The sequence below is a fragment of the Centroberyx gerrardi genome, chromosome 17 (genome assembly GCF_048128805.1).
Source record: "Centroberyx gerrardi isolate f3 chromosome 17, fCenGer3.hap1.cur.20231027, whole genome shotgun sequence".
In the NCBI taxonomy this organism is placed as follows: domain Eukaryota; kingdom Metazoa; phylum Chordata; class Actinopteri; order Beryciformes; family Berycidae; genus Centroberyx; species Centroberyx gerrardi.
Window position 1 is genome coordinate 19360365 of NC_136013.1, and position 20510 is coordinate 19380874.

At 43.1% G+C, this 20510-nt stretch overlaps 1 protein-coding gene across 1 annotated transcript in view; it reads left to right on the forward strand.

The window, feature by feature from the left end:
- crybg1a (crystallin beta-gamma domain containing 1a) overlaps positions 1–20510 on the forward strand; it is a 40495-nt gene that overhangs the window by 18651 nt on the left and 1334 nt on the right. Inside the window, exons 3-22 of the mRNA XM_078289345.1 lie at positions 337–1778; positions 3069–4228; positions 4731–9517; positions 10226–10264; positions 10365–10483; positions 10870–11047; positions 11291–11430; positions 12039–12165; positions 12326–12361; positions 13842–14005; positions 14489–14615; positions 14815–14960; positions 16129–16255; positions 16722–16751; positions 16880–16992; positions 17655–17787; positions 18165–18304; positions 18794–18917; positions 19340–19498; positions 20022–20184. Of these exons, the coding sequence (XP_078145471.1) occupies positions 337–1778; positions 3069–4228; positions 4731–9517; positions 10226–10264; positions 10365–10483; positions 10870–11047; positions 11291–11430; positions 12039–12165; positions 12326–12361; positions 13842–14005; positions 14489–14615; positions 14815–14960; positions 16129–16255; positions 16722–16751; positions 16880–16992; positions 17655–17787; positions 18165–18304; positions 18794–18917; positions 19340–19498; positions 20022–20184 (9454 nt within the window). The remainder of the gene's footprint in view (positions 1–336; positions 1779–3068; positions 4229–4730; positions 9518–10225; positions 10265–10364; positions 10484–10869; positions 11048–11290; positions 11431–12038; positions 12166–12325; positions 12362–13841; positions 14006–14488; positions 14616–14814; positions 14961–16128; positions 16256–16721; positions 16752–16879; positions 16993–17654; positions 17788–18164; positions 18305–18793; positions 18918–19339; positions 19499–20021; positions 20185–20510) is intronic.

Genomic DNA, 20510 nt, shown 5'->3' on the forward strand with positions numbered 1-20510 from the left:
CCTGATCATTTTCCCACCGTGTTGTTTTTGCACCAGGGAGTCTGCCATCAGCATGTTTGGTCTATGTTTGACTTGACTGTACAGATTTTTAACATAATTTACCAAATCTTTTTTGTAAGGAATAGACACGAAGATATCTCATTTAAAGCGTGCCTCGGAAGAAACCGCATCAGTTTGTTAGCTGTTTTTCTTGCCTGGCTTTCAGTGAGATTCCTGTTGAAGAGCATAGCTTCCAGCATTCGTGTTCTACTTTCTATTTGAGCCGAGCCAAAAACAACGGGTGTGCCATCTGCTCTCCCCACCTGAATATTTATCTTTCTGTCTGTCCTCTTTCAGAGCTCGGATGAGAAGAAGGGAGTGTTTGATCGTATCAGCAGCTTCTTCAATACCAAGAGAAAGAGGAGCCAGAGCAGGCAGCTGTCAGACGCCTCCAACGATGGAAGTTCTGCAAGTTCCCCGGCCTCCCCGCTGTCCCCGCGTTCTCCCCAAGCCCCAGAGGAAGACGGGCTGAAGACCCCAACTCCTTCCCGAAAAGACAGCGAGGCAACCGGGCCGGAGGTGCCGGAGCATGGTAGCAGCCCCAGCCCCAGTGCCACAAGCCTGTTGACAGATGAAGGAGTGCTTCCGTTCGCGGACAGCGACAGCAGTGGCCGAGGCAGTGTGAGGGAGGTGCATGTGTGCAGGGTGAGCACAGCCAGCGGTGAGAGGAATTCTGGGAATGTGACTCCCACCCCTTCTGACCTTGCAGCTTCCGCAGCTTCCGCATATCCGAATGCCGATTTCAGCTCGGAACCAGGCTTAACGGAATCGGTGGTGGTGGAGGTAAGCAAGAGGCTGCAGGTCCATCTGGAAGAGACCATCATGAAGAACGCAGAGGGGTCGAGTGGGGACCTTACAGTGGGCCACACCACCCTGCGCTCATTTGAAATCGCCCTATCCAAGAAATCCGAGGCCCCAAAGTCTCCTAACCTAACCTCTATAAGCTTTGAGTCCAAAAAGACCTCTCTAAAAAGTGGAGGGACGTTGGGAGTAACTTTAGACACCGGTTCTCGTTCTTCGTCCACCTCAGATCCCATCGAGCCTCCGCAGGATGCTGGAGACTCTCTAGACATGGAGAGGAGAAACTCAGGAGCCAGGGGAAGGGCTCAGAGATCCACCAGCGGCCCGTCCGAGGAAACCGCGACCACCGCAGGGCGCCCCTCACCTGAGAGAGCGGAAGCACCCAGGAGCGCTTCTCCTGTCCAGCTCCACAAAGCCATATGGGTGGAAACACACCTGGGAGAGGAGGAGGAGTGGGAGAGGGAGAGGGAGAGGGAGGGGGAGAGGGAGAGGGAGGGGGAGAATGACAGGGATGTAATGAAAGAGAGGGAGGAGGGCTTCAGAGCGGACTCGCCTCCTGTGCTGGCCATACCCGTCACAGTGATTCCCGTGGAGGACTCGTTTACTCAGGGCGCTCCAGACAGCCCCTCTACCCCCTCAGAGACTTTGGCGTCCAGTGGCAGGGAGCCAGAATCAGCCGTTTCCTTGGCACCCATCTCAGGGGAGTTCCAAACAAACTCGACCCAGCCAGAGCAGCCTGACGTTGGCACAGACTCAAGTAAGAGTCGTGTTCAGGACAGCCAAGAAATTCGTGTAACGCGCAAGACTGTGAAACTGCCTTCGAAGCACAAGGTTTCTGCCCAGAAGCCAAGTTCGGACGTGAGCGAGCAAGCGGAGAGACATCCGGAGTTCAGCAGGGACTCGACTTCAAAGACTTCCGAAACAACGGAGGTGAAATTGTGAGTATCTGTCTTTTTAAATTTTCTGCGGTTATTGTGTAACAGCCGCTTTGATCCCGAGAGAGAGAGAGAAACAGACAGACAGACAGAGAGAGAGAGAGAAAGAGAGAGAGAGGCCTGGATGCAACCTGAGCTCTGAGTTCCCATGCCCCATTGTATCAGAGGAGAACAATACAAGCTGAAACTGCACTGAGTCACTGAAATATTCATTTATAGCACATTTAATTATACAGCACCGATGACAAATGTATGCGCCATAGGTTACACTTACAGTAAAATTCCATAATGGTCAATAATTTCATTAGTACACAATAAATCAAGTCATAACTTTGTCACTGCCGTGATTACTTTTGTTTCAATTTCAACTCAAATCAAGGTCACCCTTGCTGTGTTTACATATGGTGTCACAGCCTGTATTAGTTAGTCATTACAGAACTGGATGGGCAACTGGTGACTGCTGCCTGCACACCTTGTTTGACTTTAGGGCTTCATGAATACATTTAGACCCATACTGATATGAATAAGGTATGGCACACATACGGATACGGCTCTTGAAAGGATATAGAATGGATAGTGGTTTATATATCTTCAGAACTTTTGAAACATAAAAGTGTATGAGTAAGTAACCTTTCTCCTCTACAGTGAATGTGCACTGTACTGCTATCTATTAAAATAGCTAAGATAACTGCAGGTCATGTACATACCTGTAAAATGCCAAGAATTTCTTTGGACACTAGGATTGAGTTATAGCTCCGTAACTACTGCAGGGTATTGCTTTTGCATAGCTGAAGTTTTTGACTGAGCACAGATTTTCAACTGTTAATTTCACATAGGTCAAACATTTTAAGAAGGGGAGCTGCCCTTGAAATTGAAAGAAAGTTCTCAAGTTTAAATTCCCTTTTTCACTTAAGACTTTCACGTAAGTGTGAATGTGAAGGTAGATTTACTTTATTTTTACTTGCCTATAGATGTTTTTGTTGCGACAGGTGATTGTTATTTTAAACATGTTCCTTGTTCCTTATTTAAAGAATGCATTTCATTTTACCTCAGGTATGTCCTACTGAAATTTGGTTACACTAAAGATTTTTCTGGTAACAGTGTTTGCAATAACTGAATGATTGTAATGGCATTAAAGTTAATTAGTATTTATCTGTCTCCGTCCCACTCTCACTTTGTTTCTTTCTCTCTCTCTCTCTCTCTCTCTCTCTCTCTCTCTTTCTCTCTCTCTCTCTCTCTCTCTCCCTCTCTCTCTCTCTCTCTCTCTCTCTCTCCCTCTCTCTCTCTCCTCAGACCACCAAGCCTCGAAAACATCAATGCAGCGACCAAGGAAGCCAAACATGAGCCTATCACAACAACAGATGATATTACAGACTCTGACACAAACACTCATGTGCCTTTAGCTAAACAAATTTCACCAAAGACAGACCCGGAGGCCTCTGACCTCGATGACACGTCTGCAACCTCAGACATGCACAGACCAAAGCCACAAGCTGGGGGGTCGGGGATGAGGGGCCAAGGGACTAACCAGGCCGCACCTCCTAAACGAGGAGTTAAATCAGTAGCAGAGATTAGGCTAACCACAGCAGGTGGAACAAAGAGCCCGTCTTCAACAGTTGGAAGCAAGGCCAAAAATGTCACAGCAAAGGGGAAGGGTTCCATAGAGAGCACGAAAGTGGAGGCTTCCGGTGATGTCCCATCACAAAAGGAACATAGGGATGAGAAAACAATTTCTGTGTCACCCACGTTAAAAGACCAAGCCACTCCAGGTAGCACCAGCGGTCCTTCAGGCACAACCAGCTCTAAGTCTAGAATCCCCAAAAAATCAACATCAGATACGGACTTAAAATCACCAGTGACACCAGATAAACCCTCAGTGGCTGATGTCTCTGGGTCAATGGTCAGTTCCAAACCACAGAGACCAGCTAAACCCAAAGAACTGTTATGGAAATATACAGCTGCTACAACCAAAGTTGGCAGGAAATCTAGTTTTGAGGAAGGTAAAGGGGAAAAAGCTCCGTCAGGGGAAATTTCCCCCACAAAAGCACCATCCAGGACAATAACAAAGCTCACCAAAGAAAAGTCTGTTGAGGACTCTGTGAAACTTGTAAATGGACTGGAGAAAAGCCATGAGGAAAGGAGTATTAATGTGACCCAAACAACTGACAGGGAAACCGTGGACGTCAAGAAACAGGGACAGGCACATCTGGAGAGCAATGTGTCCGTGACACCAAAGAGCCGGCTACCCATTTCATCGCCTACAAGGAAGAAGAATGATGAAATACCTCAAACAAGTGGCACCGATGGTAAAAAGATTACAGTCGGTGAGACAGAACCAGGTATCAGCAGTATGTCTTCCGTGCCAGCCAGTCCAGAACAGCAGGAAATTACAAGTCCCGAGGAGAGCCTTGCTGGCAAGATTCAACCCCTCGACCCTGAAAGTCCTGAGAAGGGTAAGACAGCACAGTTATGTGTACTAAAAAATCCATCAGAAAACAGCTAATATATGTTATTTCTGTGATCCTGTTCAGTCTTGATTACTGATGTTTTTTTCATCCCAAGAGTCCCTAGACTCTCTTGACAATGTCATGAGAAAAATCCTTGGGCTCCTCTGTTGACAGTGAATGAAACAACTTTAAAAAGTTGAAAGAACAACTTTATAGAGACAGTTCACATTGAGAGAAATTTGTTTTCATTTTGTGGTTAATGTCTTAAATAAAGCTCATTTGGATGTCAAAGCTCAAACATTTTAGTGTTTAATGTCAGTCTCTAATTGATTGTCAGTGGAGGAGCTCTAGATTTATCTTTGTTTGTCTAGGTTTTTTTAAATATATTTTTTCTGTGGTCTCCAGCTCGGAGCAATAGTTGTTTTGTTGTAGTGATTGAATGGTCAAAGATAATAGGAATAACTTTCAGCTTACATGATGTTATTTTGTTTTGTTGTGTTTCCAACAGGAAGTAAGCTACCTACAATCTTGCCCAAACATCTCTCCAAAAGGAGCATTAGTCAGGAGGAGAGCGACACACCCGCCTCCTGTCCCTCTCCACCTCCCACCAAGCGAGAGAAAGCTGGCTCACTGAGGCTTAGAAAACAGAGTGACACCCTATCTGCCACCAGTAAACAAAGCCCAAAAAGTCCAGTGAAGGATACAAGTGACCCGTCATCTTCTATGAGCAAGCTTCCTATGCGGCGTCAGAAAAGCCCCATCAAAGTTAACTCCAGAAAACTTCAAGATTCCCCAACCAGGAATTCCACAACCACATCCACATCTAAACAGAAATCTCTGCTGGAGGACTCCAAAACAGAGACAGCTGTCAAAGTGTCTGAAAATACTGTGGCGGTAGACACTGAGCCACAAGACCCAGTGAAGGATAAGACCACTGATGATAGATTATCATCTCAGTTTGATTCTAAGTCTGTGCATAGAGATATATTACTGGTCAGCTCAGCAGTGGAAGAAAAACAAATTACAAAAATAGATGACCAGTCCAGTAGCTGTGAAATCAAGACAGACAAACTGGCAGCCATAGAGACAAGTGAATTAGTGAAGAACATAACCAGTCCTACAGCTGAAGGCGATGACGCAGTTATTACAACAAACTCTCAGGTAAAAGCTACACCAGTAACGGACCCTACACCTGAGGCAGTGCCTAGCAGTGAAGTTGTAAAAACAATTGGAGCTCAATTACCAGTCACTGAAGCAAGCAATGCTGAGACAGATAGCCAAGGAAGAGAGCATGAGGCCAAAGTACAAACAGAATCTGAGTCTCCACCTGCAAATGCATCACACATTGAAAGTGACGTCACCACACAGGAACCACAAACAATATTACCGCCAGAATCTTCTCAAGTCAAAGTAAATGACAAACCCATGTCAGAGATAAGCCAGCCAATAAGTAACATAAACCCAGATTCAATCCAGGAGAAAAGTCTTTCAGAGCCAAACCGTATTGTGTTAGCCCGGGACATTATACCTTCTCATCAGGATTTAATGGTTACGTCAGCTAAACCTGTGGTGACTGACAACATTCACCGTGACATCAAGACCCACTCTAATCAGAAAAGTGTTGTGCCCAGTAATGCCTCCCTGAAAGCAGCAGATGAGGTCATATCAAAAGAAGAAGAGATTAGCAAAAGTAATCTGCCTGCTGAATTAACGGAATTAAAAGAACAAGATACTGATGGGAAAAATTCAACTACAGTCACACCCACTGCGGCCTCAGTTGATGCTAACCTGGCCAAGGCAGAAGAGCCAACTTTAACTGGTCTAGCGGATGATAGTTTGTCCCCTAATCTAGCCAAGGATTCAGTGAAAACCAGTGAGGAACAGAGAGAAGGCAAAGAGGAGATTGACAGGAAACCAGAAAAGGCCTCGGATATGCAAACAGAGACTGTGATTGTTGTGAAATCTGCTGAGAATGTTGAGAATCAGCTGGACAAAGAGCCTCTTTTAGTCAGACAGAATTTGGCAGAAGAACTTAAGAGACTGGAGAAAGGCACAAAACAAAATGAAAAGCTGAATGAAGCAGGAGTGGAAAGCACTGACTCAAAGACCAGTTGCAAAGAGGAGCTCAAGTCCATAATCTTCAAAGATGAAGTAGAGAAAGGCGTTACAAAACCAGAGAAACCTTCAACAGAGGCAAAGCATCTTCAGCCTGATTCAGAACAGGAACCAAAGACTGTAGGCACAAAAGCTCCAGAAGAGAAGTGGAGAGAGGCAGAACAAGCAGAAATATTAAGTGTACTCCCTGAAAATGCAGTCTCTGTGGTCGATACCAAAAAGGAATCTAAGATCTTTGCAGAGAGTGGAGATAAAGAGACAAAGCAAGCCGATCAGCAGATGAAGACATCAATGATGAACACTAAACAGGAACCCAAACAAACTTTCACAAAAGATGAGAAGGTGAAAGACAGCGTCGCAAAACAAGAGGACAAACACAATGTAGTTTTAAAGGAGAGCCTAATTTCACAGATGGCGTCAACTCAAGAACCAAAAGCTGGACACACTAAAGCTCAGAATGATGAAGGTACCAAAGAAGAGACTAAGACAAAGAAGTCATCGATGACGAGTTTGGTGAATGTGACTGCAGTGGAGAAAACTGACTCTAAAGTTAGCACCAAAAAGTCCATAATTATTAAAGACCAAGATGAGAAGGAAGTTACAAAGCCAGAGAAAAACACTGATCAATCAACAGAATCCAAAAGTCCAAATTCTAACTTGGTACAGGAACCAGAGACAGTAAGCACAAAAGCTCCAGAAGAGAAGAGGAGAGAGAAAGAACAAGCAGAAAAATTGAGTGTACTCCCTGATGCAGTCACTGTAGTCGATACAAAAAAGGAATCGAAGATCTTTTTGAAAGAATATGCAGAGAGTGGAGATAAAGACACAAAGCAAGCGGATCAGCAGATGCAGACATCAATGATGAACACTAAACAGGAATCAAAACAAATTTTCACAAAAGATGAGAAGGTGAAAGACAGAATCGCAAAACAAGAGGACAAACTCAATGTAGTTTTAAAGGAGAGCCTAATTTCACAGATGGAGTCAACTCAAGAACCAAAATCTGTAAGCACTAAAGCTCAGAAATTTGAAGGTACCAAAGAAGTGACTAAAACAAAGGAGTCATCGGTGGCGAGTTTGGTGAATGTGACTGCAGTGGAAAAAAGTGACTCTGAAGTTAGCACCAAAATGGACCTCAAGTCCATAATTATTAAAGACCAAGATGAGAAGGAGGTTACAAAGCCAGAGAAAAACACTGATCAATCAACACAATCCAAACGTCCAAATTCAAACTCAGAACAGGAACCAGAGACAGTAAGCACAAAAGCTCCAGAGGAGAAGCGGAGAGAGAAAGAACAAGCAGAAAAAATTAGTGTACTCCCTGATGCAGTCACTGTAGTCGATACAAAAAAGGAATCTAAGATCTTTTTGAAAGAATATGCAGAGAGTGGAGATAAAGACACAAAGCAAGCGGATCAGCAGATGACGACATCAACTGACAATGAAATCAGCACCAAAAAGGAGCTCAAGTCCATAATTATTAAAGACCAAAATGAGAAGGTTACAAAGCCAGAGAAAAACACTGATCACTCAACAGAATCCAAACGTCCAAATTCTAACTCAGAACCAGAGACAGTAGGCACAAAAGCTCTGGAGGAGAAGAGAAAAGACACCAAATTACCTGAAAAATCAAGTGTTGGCACACCTGAAAATGCAGTCACTATGACTGATGTGAAACAGGAACATAAGATCCTCATCAAAGAAGGTGTTGTGGATGATGGAAATAAAGAGACAAAGCAAGAAGATCAGCAGATGAAGGCATCAAAGATAGACACCAAACAGGAATCAAAATCCATTGTCATAAAAGATGCAGTGAGGAAGGAAAAAGGTTCAGAACAAGAGAACAAACCCATTGTTGTTTCAGATAAAAGCGTATTTCACAAGACAGACTCAAAACAAGAGCTAAAAGTAATTAGCATTGAAGGTCAGAAGAGGAATGAAGATAGCAGAGAAGAGGCGAAAACAAATGAGTCATCAACAGGGACTGTTGCTACACAAAGAGGCTCAAAAGAAGACCCGCAGTCTCCAAGAGAAAAGAATATCCTGATCCTCGGTGATGTACCAAAGCCTTCAAAGACAACACCCAATGCCAGTTTGTCTCTTCCTGCTTCAGTGAAACCATCTACTCCACCTCAGACTCTTCCGCTGAAGAGCGAATCTCCATCTAGCTGGTTAGACGTGGAACATGGTCCAAAACATCCTCAGAAGAAGGAACACAAAAGAAGACCAAGTGCCACAGCCAGCGTGGATGAAACCCTAGAGTCTGATGACTTTGACAATTTCATCAGGAGCATTAAAGAAGGTGGCATTCCTTTCTCACTACCTCCAAAGAAGCACAGTCATATGAAAACCCCGTCTCCACCTTTTGCCATGCCCGCCATCAAGGAGGACCGTTTTGAGAAAACATTTGACCCAGAAGAATTCCGCTTTGGTTTGAGGAAAAATGACAAAGGTTTTAGGGATCCTTCACCAGCTATGGTGATAAAACAAAAGGCCGCTGGCAGGGAAGGAAAGAGCTTGGCAAAATGTGCAGGTACAGAAAAAGGTCTCACTTACAAAGTCGAAGAGGAGGCAAAAGTTGAAGCAGGAAAGGAAGAGGTACAAAACAACGGAGAAGAGCCTGGGAAGCTCACATCGCGACTAGGAAGGATGTCCATCCTCTCTAGCCTACTGAGTTCACCTAGGTCCTCCAGGAAGGCCAAAGAGGAAACTACCTCAGCTCCAAATGGCACGCTTCCATCCAGCCAACAACAGGACCTCCCTTCCCTTGGGAAACAGGGAATTGTTCATCCACCTCTGCTTGGCATAGGGACAGATAAGGCGGGTGTGAAAGGTATGGATCCAGGCCCACTTGTGGGTGTGGGTATAGGTGCAGCTAGTGACTCAGCGAGTGACAGCCCCTCCTCTCCTCCTCCTCTTCCCTCGTTCTCAGAGATAAAGCTGCCTGATCACTTAGAAAAATACCTCAAGAAGGACAAAGGTGCATCTGAAGCTTCCCAGGGTCCCACACAGACTACCAAGACTAAGCTGAATCCTAAGGGAAGTACTGTTATGGACCAGGGTCTGACTGCAGGACTTCCTCAAATTGGCGTGGGCCTGAAGGGCCCTGCTGGACTACCTCCATCCAGCAACTATATCCAGCAGATCTCTGGGGATGGACTTCCTACTTCTAAAACTAAGGTAGGTGTTTGAATATTTTAATGAAAGGCTGCAGTAATTTATTTCATTGTGTGGTTTTGGTTTTATTTTTACCATAACAAGCTATTATAGAAATGCTAGAGAAATGAATGCCCTAAGACACAGTGATTGGAGCTCCTCCCTGCCACAAGGGCCTCTCATATTACTTCACCACAGTGTTCACTGTTGACAAAAGAGTGATTCATTCTTACAGCTGAATGGGTTTTGACCTGCAAGGACTTTTGAACATGGAGAGGCATTGCAGAATTCTTCACCCTTTTCAAAGTGCTGATATCTCCTTGTTATTTCCATGGTGATTTGTCTCTAACTTGAACAGAATGTTCAAGTGCTGTGTGAAGCTTTGGAACAAAGCCAGGAATCATTTGCAAGTGAGGACAGGTGAAAGGAGAATGTTGTCAGCCTAGAAAACGTACAGAAATCCCTGCCAAAATGAGCTCATATACTCTATTACATGTCAGGATTAGAATCAACATGCAAATATAGCAGGTCTATGCAAAGAACATATTTGTGTTTAGATAAGCACAAGGAAGATGCAATAATACTTCCTCCACAGCAAGCAGTGTGTTCATTCATTGCTCTCAAGCGAACTAACAAACTAACAAACAAGCTAATGATTGTACAGGTCTGAAACCTTTCAGATTAATTTGCAGCACAAGTTTAAGATAATTGAAATGTTATGTTTCCTCACAGATACCTGAAGTAAGAGGGTTCCACAAAAGGCCTGGAAAGGTACGGTTAAATGCTTTTTATGCCCAATTGTAGAAATGTGATCACAATGATAAAATGTTGCCGCCACATATTGTACTGAAATATCTACTTCCTGGTTCAGATATTCATACATGAGCATGCTCAGTTTGGAGGGGAGGCCTTCGAGGTACACCATGACGTAGAGGATGCCACCACGATGAAGCTGTCTCCTGTCATCTCAGTCAGAGTCACCAGAGGATGGTAAGGGTCTGCTTGCCAGTCTAAAGTCATAGTGTTGATTTTATATGAATATTAGTATCATAAACATTTAAAGCTTAGTTTTAGGTATGTATGACTGAGTGGGAAAAATAAAGAAAAAAGTCAATTTTACAAAGAGATCTGTTTGCTGTTTTGGTTTTAACATGCACCTCAATGTTATTGATAGGTTGACACATTTAATAAAAGAAATAGCATAACAAACCAACACTCTGCTGTGTATGTATAGCCATACCTCATTCATATACATAGTATATAATGATGTTTGCTGTCCTAGGCTGTGTTTGATGTGCATATTTGCTATCATAATTCAAGTTCAAATAACTATAGATAGATTGTGTGATGTAATTCTGTCTCTGTCTTTTCAATAGCTGGGTCCTATATGAAAAGCCTGGGTTCCAGGGGCGTACCATTGCCCTGGAGGAGGGTCCTACACAGCAGATAGTGAATATGTGGGCAGAGGAGGGAACCCCCACTACACTGGACCAAATGGGTCAGGCCATTCCAACAGCACCCATGGTCATAGGGTCTCTTCGATTGGCAGTTAGGGTGAGTCACTGATGAATTTCTTTCTTCAATATTATTGATCTTTGGTTCCATCATGTCACTCCGTCATATTACATCCATATTGTTATTGTTCTGTCCTGTAATTGTTTTCTCAATCTATTTCAATCCACCTAAAATTCCACAAAAGTCATCAGTCCATGTAGGTTTTGTATGTCTTGGTTTCACATCATTCCTACAAAGAACTAGAAATCCTCATACAACTGATGTTTATTTTGTGATTGATAGGACTATAGTGTACCTTGTATTGACCTGTTTGCTGAGGTGAATGGGCTGGGAAGGCGGGCATCTTACTGCGACGACACCATAGAGATTGGCTCCTATGGGATCCCACAGACCACTGGCTCCATCAAGGTCCACTCTGGAGTGTAAGTTCTGCTACCAAATGTTCTTTTATGTCACTCATTTCAATTCAACTGGTAGCTACTGAAGTAATGTGGCATTATTTAAACAGCCCCAGTATGTCTGTATGTTGAATTACCTTTACTTTTCTTATGAGGATGGAGTTAGCAGTGTGCAAAGTAGTATTTTGCATATTGCTACTTTCATTTTCATTGTTGCTGACAACAATGCACACAGTGCCACAACAGTGCACAGTGCCAGAGATGCAAACAGTATGGAAAGTGTATGTGCAGGGTCTGTGTGCAGCATCTGTTTGTCCATGGAGGAATGCAGGCTGCATGCTAGAGCTTGTGGTATTACCATAATGTTAACTGCTGCTGATTATTGATGGGTAGTACTTAGATTTTACGATTGGCTCATGGTGTAAAGAGCGAAAGTAATTAGTGCCTTCGTTTTATAATAAGATAGGGCAGCGTTTTGTATTTCCAAGGTGATGTGAATAGATAATTCATTGAATGGTCATTACTCCCTCCGGTGCCCTAACCATAATTTATAGTTTTGAAAATGAGTGTTGAGGACAACCCCTCTCTCTCTCTCTCTCTCTCTCTCTCTCTCTCTCTGTGTGTCTCTCCAGCTGGCTGGTGTACAGTGATCCTGGGTTTGGGGGGTTCGTAGCCGTGTTGGAGGTGGGGGAGTATCCCTGTCCACAGGCCTGGGGTTTCCCTGAGCCCTACATTGGGTCTCTCAGAGCCCTGCGAATGGTACAGTACATACAATATAATATGCGTCTGACCTACTTGCAGAATATTAGCAATCAACTATCAAATCAAATTTAGGACATATGTTTGTACTGTAGTGATACATAGTTTTGAATGGCTTAAACTGAATTGTCTTGGTCTAATGTCTGTCTCTTCATAACAGGGAGCAATAAAGGTGGAGCATCCCAATGAAGTTAAGGTAAGTGTTGAATTACAATAACATCTATTCATATCTGCTGTTGATACAAAAAACACACATCCAAGGTTAAATATGGATTTTCTTACTTGTTTCTACAGTAAAAATACCGGTCTTTTGAAGTTTCAACACAAATTCCTGTATGTCACATTTATCAAAACGCAGGATTTGATGTAACAAGCCCTTGTAGAAATCTGGCTTAGATGCCAGAGGGAAGACAGGTACATGAGAGAGGAAATGTCATATAAGGTTATCACAGATGTTTTATTGAATTTGGCCCACAACGCCTTCTGAAACTTCAACTCCTATGACAGGGCCTAGACATATTTATCTGTGATGAATTTATTATGACGATGGATCGGCTGTAATTCCCACAGGGTTGTGAAACATTGCAGCTTGTTAATGCAGGTGTATTGGCTGGCTGGAGGGGAAACTGTACAGGCCCTGGCAGAGAACTGGCACATGGCACCAGCGGGTGCTGTCTCTGCATGTTGAAATCAGTACTCAGAATTTGGAGTCAGTCTACTTTATCAGTAGAAACTCAGAGATTTAAAGTGGTGCCTTCAACGAATATTAGAAATGACAGATGAGATTTTGTAAAGTTCTCAGGTTTTATCAAGGGTTTGGTTTTATTTTGTATTTATGGATGTAAGAATAGTAACAAAAAAGATGATGTGACAGATGTTAAAAGGGCACAATATGATAATACCAATGCTCTCTGACATAGCACTCTTTGAGGGAAGTGATAAAGTAAGTTACCATATTCATATGTTTATTTATTTATTTTTATTCTTTAACCTTTATCTAACAAGGTTAGTCCCATTGAGATTAAGAATCTCTTTTTCAGGACCTAGTCAATAAAGCCACATGAAATAAAGAGCCAAGTAAAACAATGAATAAAATCAAAATGCAGTCAAGTCACAGAGAAAAATTCTATGTAAGCACACCAAAAGGCAAAAGTCCAACATCAAATAAGCAGACTCATTGGTCAAACTTACATTAAAGGTGCTACATGTAACATTTTAACATTAATATATCATTACCACGTTAATTCTGAGACATGAAACAAACAAGATTAGCAGCTTCGACCAGCCTCTACACTGCGTTTTACATTGTGTACACTTTACAGCACAAAGGGAGATTGCTTTATGGCACAAAACAGGAAGAGGGCACTGTTCTTCCAGTTAGAAACATTTCCAATTGCTGTCTCCTGTACGCTGTCGGCTCACAGCCTACAGTCAGTCTGTACTGCTAGATGTGTGGTGAACCCCATTGACTGACAGGTGTGAGATGCGTCAAGTTTCACTGTACTTTGCCCTGGGGATCAGGGGATCAGGGGAATGGATGGCATCCTACCTAGGAACAAGCATGGGCCAAAACACACATACTCAAGAGGCACACACACACACACACAACTACACACGCATACAGGGCCTGTCTCTGCAACTGAGGCTCATCTTCACCTCCTTCCTCTCTCATTCAGGCCTTAGTTTTTGAGAAGCCCAACTTTGACGGAGAGTGCATGGAGGTGGAGAGTGATGTGTACAGCTTGAGAGAGGAGGATAGCCAGGAGGAGGAAGAAACAGAAGGGGATGTCGAGAAGAAGACATTGTCTACAGTCGGGTCTCTCAAGATACTTGGTGGCCTGTAAGTATCTCTGATTTAATGGAAATAATCACTAGCCACCAGTCAATTTCAGATGGGAATGATGAATCTGTCTCCACTACCAGCCATTTTTGGCAGGCAAACAACTATTTTTAGGGATTCTGTTGTGTTATTAAAGTCAAATTAGCTAGTAGAATAGTGACATTTTGGAATCCACCACCCACTGTGCCAAATGGATGTTATTGGATGCAGTTATTTCCTCATCCTGGTGATTATGGTTCAAGAAAATTGCCAAATCGGTTCTAGACTAACATTGTACAGCAATCAGTACACCTGATTATGAAGTCTGAATTGCTCAAATGTGTAAGAAACTTTGAAAGCCATGGAACTAGCTAGTAACTAGGTATGTTTTTCTATTGTTAGTGAATGAAATAAACCTTGAGAGATTGCCAGTGGAATTTGATCTACAGTGGTGATGTTACAGTGTTTTTTCCCCTCATATATCCGTGTGTTTCGTCCTTGTAGCTGGGTGGGCTATGAGGAGGAGGACTTTGAGGGCCAGCAGTACGTCCTGGAGGAGGGGGAGTATCCTCACTGCAGTGACTGGGGCGGGTACGGGGATGGACTCCTGTCACTTCGTCCCATACGCACAGTAAGTATCATCAAATGTTTTCCTTGGATTGTCTGTTGATGCAGTTTGAGTTTCTATATCTCTGCTCATGCTAAGTACCCAGCTCTGTACATTTATCTATTTAGCTATTTGAAAAAGTCAGTTTCCAATTCATGTATTCACAAGAAGTGTGATTTCAATTAACTTTCGGTGGATTTGACTGTGTCATTATGCTCTCCAGGACTTCCTGTCCCCCAGTGTGAAGCTGTTCAGCGAGCAGGACTTCGGGGAGCGGGGGGTCAACGTCAACCTGCTGGGTCCCGTCCCCAACATGGAGGACACGGGCTTCGGTGCCAAGACCCAGTCTGTCAACGTCCTGGGTGGAGTGTAAGTCATACCTGTCTTGTTTCTGTTATTATAACCAATAACCCACATCATGACCAACACTAAATATTACCATGTTTTTAGCGGTTACAGAGTAGATAATTGGCAATTGATGAGTGTTTAGTTACTTATTAGTTAGTGAAGGATTTGTTTTCCACATCTGTGCTTAGAGGAAATAGCTGTAGTATTAAGAAGGAAGCAGGGAAACACTGCGTCTCTGTGCTGTGCTTCCCTTGATAGTTTTTTGGGCGTGTGCTTCTCATCTCACCTTGTAGACATGACTAAGTGTTTCTTTTAAGCCTCTTACACACGCAGACAGACACACACACCCAGCCCCAGAGCACACAAATATGAAAAGTATTGTGGCTGATACTTAAGTTTAGAAAAAAAAACATCCCTCTCTGGAGGGCAGGGATTCTTATCGATGCGTTCGAAGTTAATCCTTAACTACTGTTACTGTCAAATATATACATTACAGGCCTTTCAGATGTTTCAGCAAAGAAAGGCGAGGCCTTGCTCCAAATATAGAACACAGAATACACACAGCAAGCAGTAAATCCAGTTTGGAAAACCCACAACTAACAATCCTCTCCCCATATAGTTTTTGAGAATGTTGCCTTCAGGTATGCTACTACGTCAGCTCTAAAGCCCTGTCTTACTTAACCCAAAACATGAATATTTCCCCATTGTTCATATTTTTGCAAAGTTTAAATATGTTTAAAACTACTTTTCTAAGTCAGTGGGTCATCCAAAATAAAGCCTTCGTACTAACTAAACATAGCACGACACTGAATAAGGTTTTGTCTATCAGCCAACTGCACGTTTAAGCTACGCAGCGAGTTTGTTTAACCTTTATCCCACCTTTACATAATACTCCGATGTTTACTCTGCATCTGGCTCACCTGCTAAATTGCTTTACTGCATTTCAGAGGTACAGACTTCCTGTTTGGTTAGCGATAGGGTAGAGTTAGAGCCAGTGATTTGGTGCGAGAAGAACCAGCGGCTACACAGAACGATACGGCACAGATTCTTTGATCATGAAGTGAAAGCATTACCTTTATCTTTTGTTATTTTATGTAAAACAACGCTGGTTTCCGATAAATTCCGATAAATAAATCATCATTGTCAATTTCCCAGTTTGCATGTCAGCATGTGGTTTGTGTGTTGGCAGGTGGGTGGCGTTTGAGAAACCCGGGTTCAGCGGAGAGCTGTACGTCCTGGAGAAAGGCCTGTACGGAAGCCCAGAGGACTGGGGAGCCCACAACTTCAAGATCTCATCCATACAGCCTGTCTTCCACGTAAGGAAGTCTCAAGATCAGTAGGAACAGTTAATGATAGGATTCAGCCAACATGGGTTTTTCAAGGCCAAGGTGCCAGTAGTACATTTCTGCAACTTTGACCATTTTCATGCCAAAAAAATCCAAGTATTCAGTGTTTGCCCCAGAATTGAATTCTTCTCAGGGTGGAAAAGCCTCTGAAACAGCATTTATACCATGAGACACTAAAACTCTTCACTGAAACCCAGGATAATAATAATGATAATACACATTCATACATACAAAATGTTGGATTTGAATCAATTCAGGTTAAGGCCGTCCCATAGGCAACGAGTGTAATATTGAGCAATTATGCAATAAATATGTAATTGAAGAAAACCGGTCTAACCCCAGATCAAGACTGGCAGGATAGAACCAGACATACTGAGAGACAAATAGAACGTTTTGTTCCTTTTGTTCCTAACACCTCTCCCTATCCGTTCTATAGGACACACTGACAGGATCAAGCAAGTTCAAGGTGAGTCTGGACAGTCATCACTTCATTTCACTTTCTTTCAAGCGGAGCGCCTGTTTCTCCTCAACCCTCTGACATGCTGGTGGTGTGTTCTCCCCGGGTCAGTAAGGCTGTTTCGATGTGTGTTACAGGTGCAGCTGTTTTCAGAGCCAGACTTCCAGGGAAAGCTGCTGGTCCTGGAGGACAGTGCAGCTGCTCTGGATGAGGACTTCCTGCCGAGGTCCTGCAAGGTTCTGGCTGGCTGGTAGGCTCCGTTAGATTAGTGTCAAACACGGCTGTGAAATATCAGTGGCATTCTAGTAATATAGGAAGTTATTAATGACTATTATTATTCATATTAATATGATTATATAAGTAGTAATAAACCTTATTTATTCAGCACTTCTATCTAAAAGCAGAATTTACAAAGTGCTTTGCAGGAAGGCATAAAGACAAGAATAGTAAAATACGTAATGGGGAGATAAAAAATAGGAGAAAGTAGGTTGAAAGAAAAATAAATTACTAAAAAATTAGATTATAAAACAAAATTCGATTTTAAAAAAAAGCTGTTGTCATGTGAAAACCATAACTCCAATTTGGTTGATGATTAACATGCTGCTGAATGAGTTGAGGAATTTTATGACTCATTGTGCTCATAACACCCTTCAAAACAGCTGAAAACAAAGCTGTTTTTCTTAGTTCCTGATATATTGGAGATGCGAGGGTCTTCACCCGACATTGATGAATTAAGAAACAACCTAAGATTAAAAGCAACAAATGACATAAAAGCAAGTCTATAAAAGTTTTAAGAAGTGATTTAAAAGATGATACTGAATTATTGGCAAGACAGTTATCAGTATCAAATCCATAATGTGTGTGTGCGTGTGTGCGCTTCTGTCCATCTGTGTGTGTGTGTGTGTGTGTCAGCTGGGTGGCGTATGAAGGAGGCCAGTTCACAGAGAACATGTATGTGCTGGAGGAGGGAGAATACCCAAACACAGAGGCCATGGGCTTCCTATCCCCAGACTCTACCATCCGCTCCATACAGACCGCGGGACATGTGAGTAGTGTGTGTGTGTGTGTGTGTGTGTGTGTGTGTGTGTGCCTATATAAACAAGCATAAATAACATTAATAACATTATAACTTTGATTATTAAAAAACTATATAAGGTGTGTGATACTCGCACTGCCTGACTATTGGTTGCATGTAATGTTGGTGATCTAGGAATTTAAGTGTTGCACTCATTGCAAGTCCTTCTGGATAAGAGCATCAGCTAAGTACTGTAATATAAAAGTTTAATTACCGGTACTGTATTTTCTCATTACACATACATACTCATACAAACACACACTAACACTACATTTCTCAATTTCCTCTCCCTCTCTCTCTCTCTCTCTCTCTCTCTCTCTCTCGCTCTCTCTCACTCTCTTCTGTAGGAGTTCTCTCTGCCCTCCATCGTCCTGTTCAGTAAGGGGGGCTGCAGGGGCCGCAGGGTGGTGCTGACGACCGGAGCCATCAGTTTAGCACAGGCAGGCCTGGATGCACGCATACGCTCCCTGGTGGTGGATGGTGGAATGTATGTATACAATTTCTTCAGGTTAATTTAAGTAGCAACTTCGAGTAAATATTTGCATTTGTATGATCTAATATTAAAAGGATTTAGAATTTCACCTCAGCAAATTTTCGAGACTGTAACCTTTCCCTAAACTCTTCGCTGCCACTGTGTTGAGAGCATGCAAAAGGGACAGTGGGAAAGCATTGAAGGTCTCTATATACCCGCATAGGGTTCAACAGGGACGCATGAAATTCCCTTGAATGGTGCTAGCCTAGCTTGTAGAATTGGACATGTTCTCATTAAGTGCCATCAACATGTCAAAGTGATGTGAGGAACCCACTGAGTGTTGAAACTAAAACTGTATGAATCAGGTGACTTAACTTCAAATATTAAACCCATATGAATATATAATATAGAATATACATTTGTCTTGGATTTACCTTCATTACATATTCATATGCAAACTGATCGAGCTAAGCAACAGAGTGTGATTGGTTGTCTTCTGTCCAGATGGGTGTTGTATGAGGGTTGCAATTACCGCGGTCGACAGATACTGCTGCAGCCCAGCGAAGTGGGTGATTGGTGCAAGTTCAGCAGCTGGCAGCGAATAGGATCCCTGCGCCCATTACTTCAGGTATGAAAGGAGGGGTATGGGCCCATATGAACTACAAAAAAAACTACAAACTGGAGTCTTTACTTGTTTCTACGTGTTGTTTTCATTCTGAGACTTAATGTCTTAATGTTGGGTGTTACCAATCATAACTAGAAGGGCACTCGGAGAGTGCAGACCTCCGCCAAAGTTCGTGCTATTATTGCTTGTTCGTGAGTCGGATCCGGATCCGCTCCAAAATTTAATGGGTTCTTCTTTGGCCCATGCTACACCCTTCCACAAAGTTTCATGAACATCTGGGCAGTAGTTTTTCCGTAATCCTGCTAACAGACAAACAAACAAACAAACGGCACCAAAAACATAACCTCCTTGGCGGAGGTAATGAATCTAATTTGGTGAGCTTCATCAAATCAAACTAAGTGGTTCTGCATGTTTCCCCCCAACAGAGGCAGATGTACTTCCGCCTGCGGAGCAGGGAGACGGGCCTTGTGATGTCCCTGACCGGCACCCTGGATGACATCAAGCTGATGAGGATTCAGGCCCTGGAGGAGACCGGGGGGGTGGAGCAGGTCTGGCTCTATAAGGACGGGCAGTTTACCTGCAAGGTACCCTACTATACCAACTCCACTCTCAACTAAAGCACTGCTCAAGGTTTCCTTACAGGACAGCTCACTGTATCTCCTCATTGGCACTGCTAATCTGTGGGTGGCTCATTGTTTACCAGAAAGTAAGGATGTGATGACAGCAACATTAAAAACAGGAAATAATAGGGAAGTAACAGGAAAACGGTAATCCCCATTATGGATGGAATGAATAGGATGACAGATAGCTCTGTGGAGGGTTCTTTGTAAAGGTTCAGTTAGAGCTGATTGTAACTACAGTACAGTGTTGGAATGTGTGTTTATGCATATTTAGAAGCCCTCTTTGTTCCATCAGTCACTCCAGTGTTCATTCAATCTGATATTTCATTCTGATATCAGTTCAGTTTCCAAAGCTGAGTTTTTACTGAGCCATAATATCCTGTTATGAATTTTTTTATTTTTTTTTGTGCTCATTTGAGTTGACGTCCTGCACTTTGCCGTCTGTGAAATGCTTGCCAATACATGTCCACCTCCTCCATGTCTCCAGCTGGTGGAGGACTGCTGCCTTGAGACCACCGGCAGTGTGACGATGGCAGGCAGCAGGCTTTGCGTTTCCCCGGAGCGAGGCAAGGACAACCAGCTGTGGAGCGTCACGCCAGACGGCCTGGTGCGCTGCCACCTCAAGCCTGACCTGGTCCTGGAGATCAAAGGTCACATATCTTTGGCTTATCTTACAACCTTTGGCTCATCTTCCTTAAGTTATTTTTTGTGTGAAATGAATAAAACTCAGAGATTAGAGTTCTGTCACCCTGACTGCTTTTCAGTTGTAATCCAATGGCTCCACCTCCTGGTCTGTTAAAGAAGTACGGTTGTATAGTGCTGGAGAATATCTGGATCCAGCACTTGACAAATTAGGATGCACTCGTGGAAAAAGTGCTGCCTTCACCACATTTTGTGCTAATTATTTGCACTATGCTTCCATAACAGCCAGCTGCTTTTTTCAGCAAACAGTGCTTATGTCCAATTCTAAAAACAC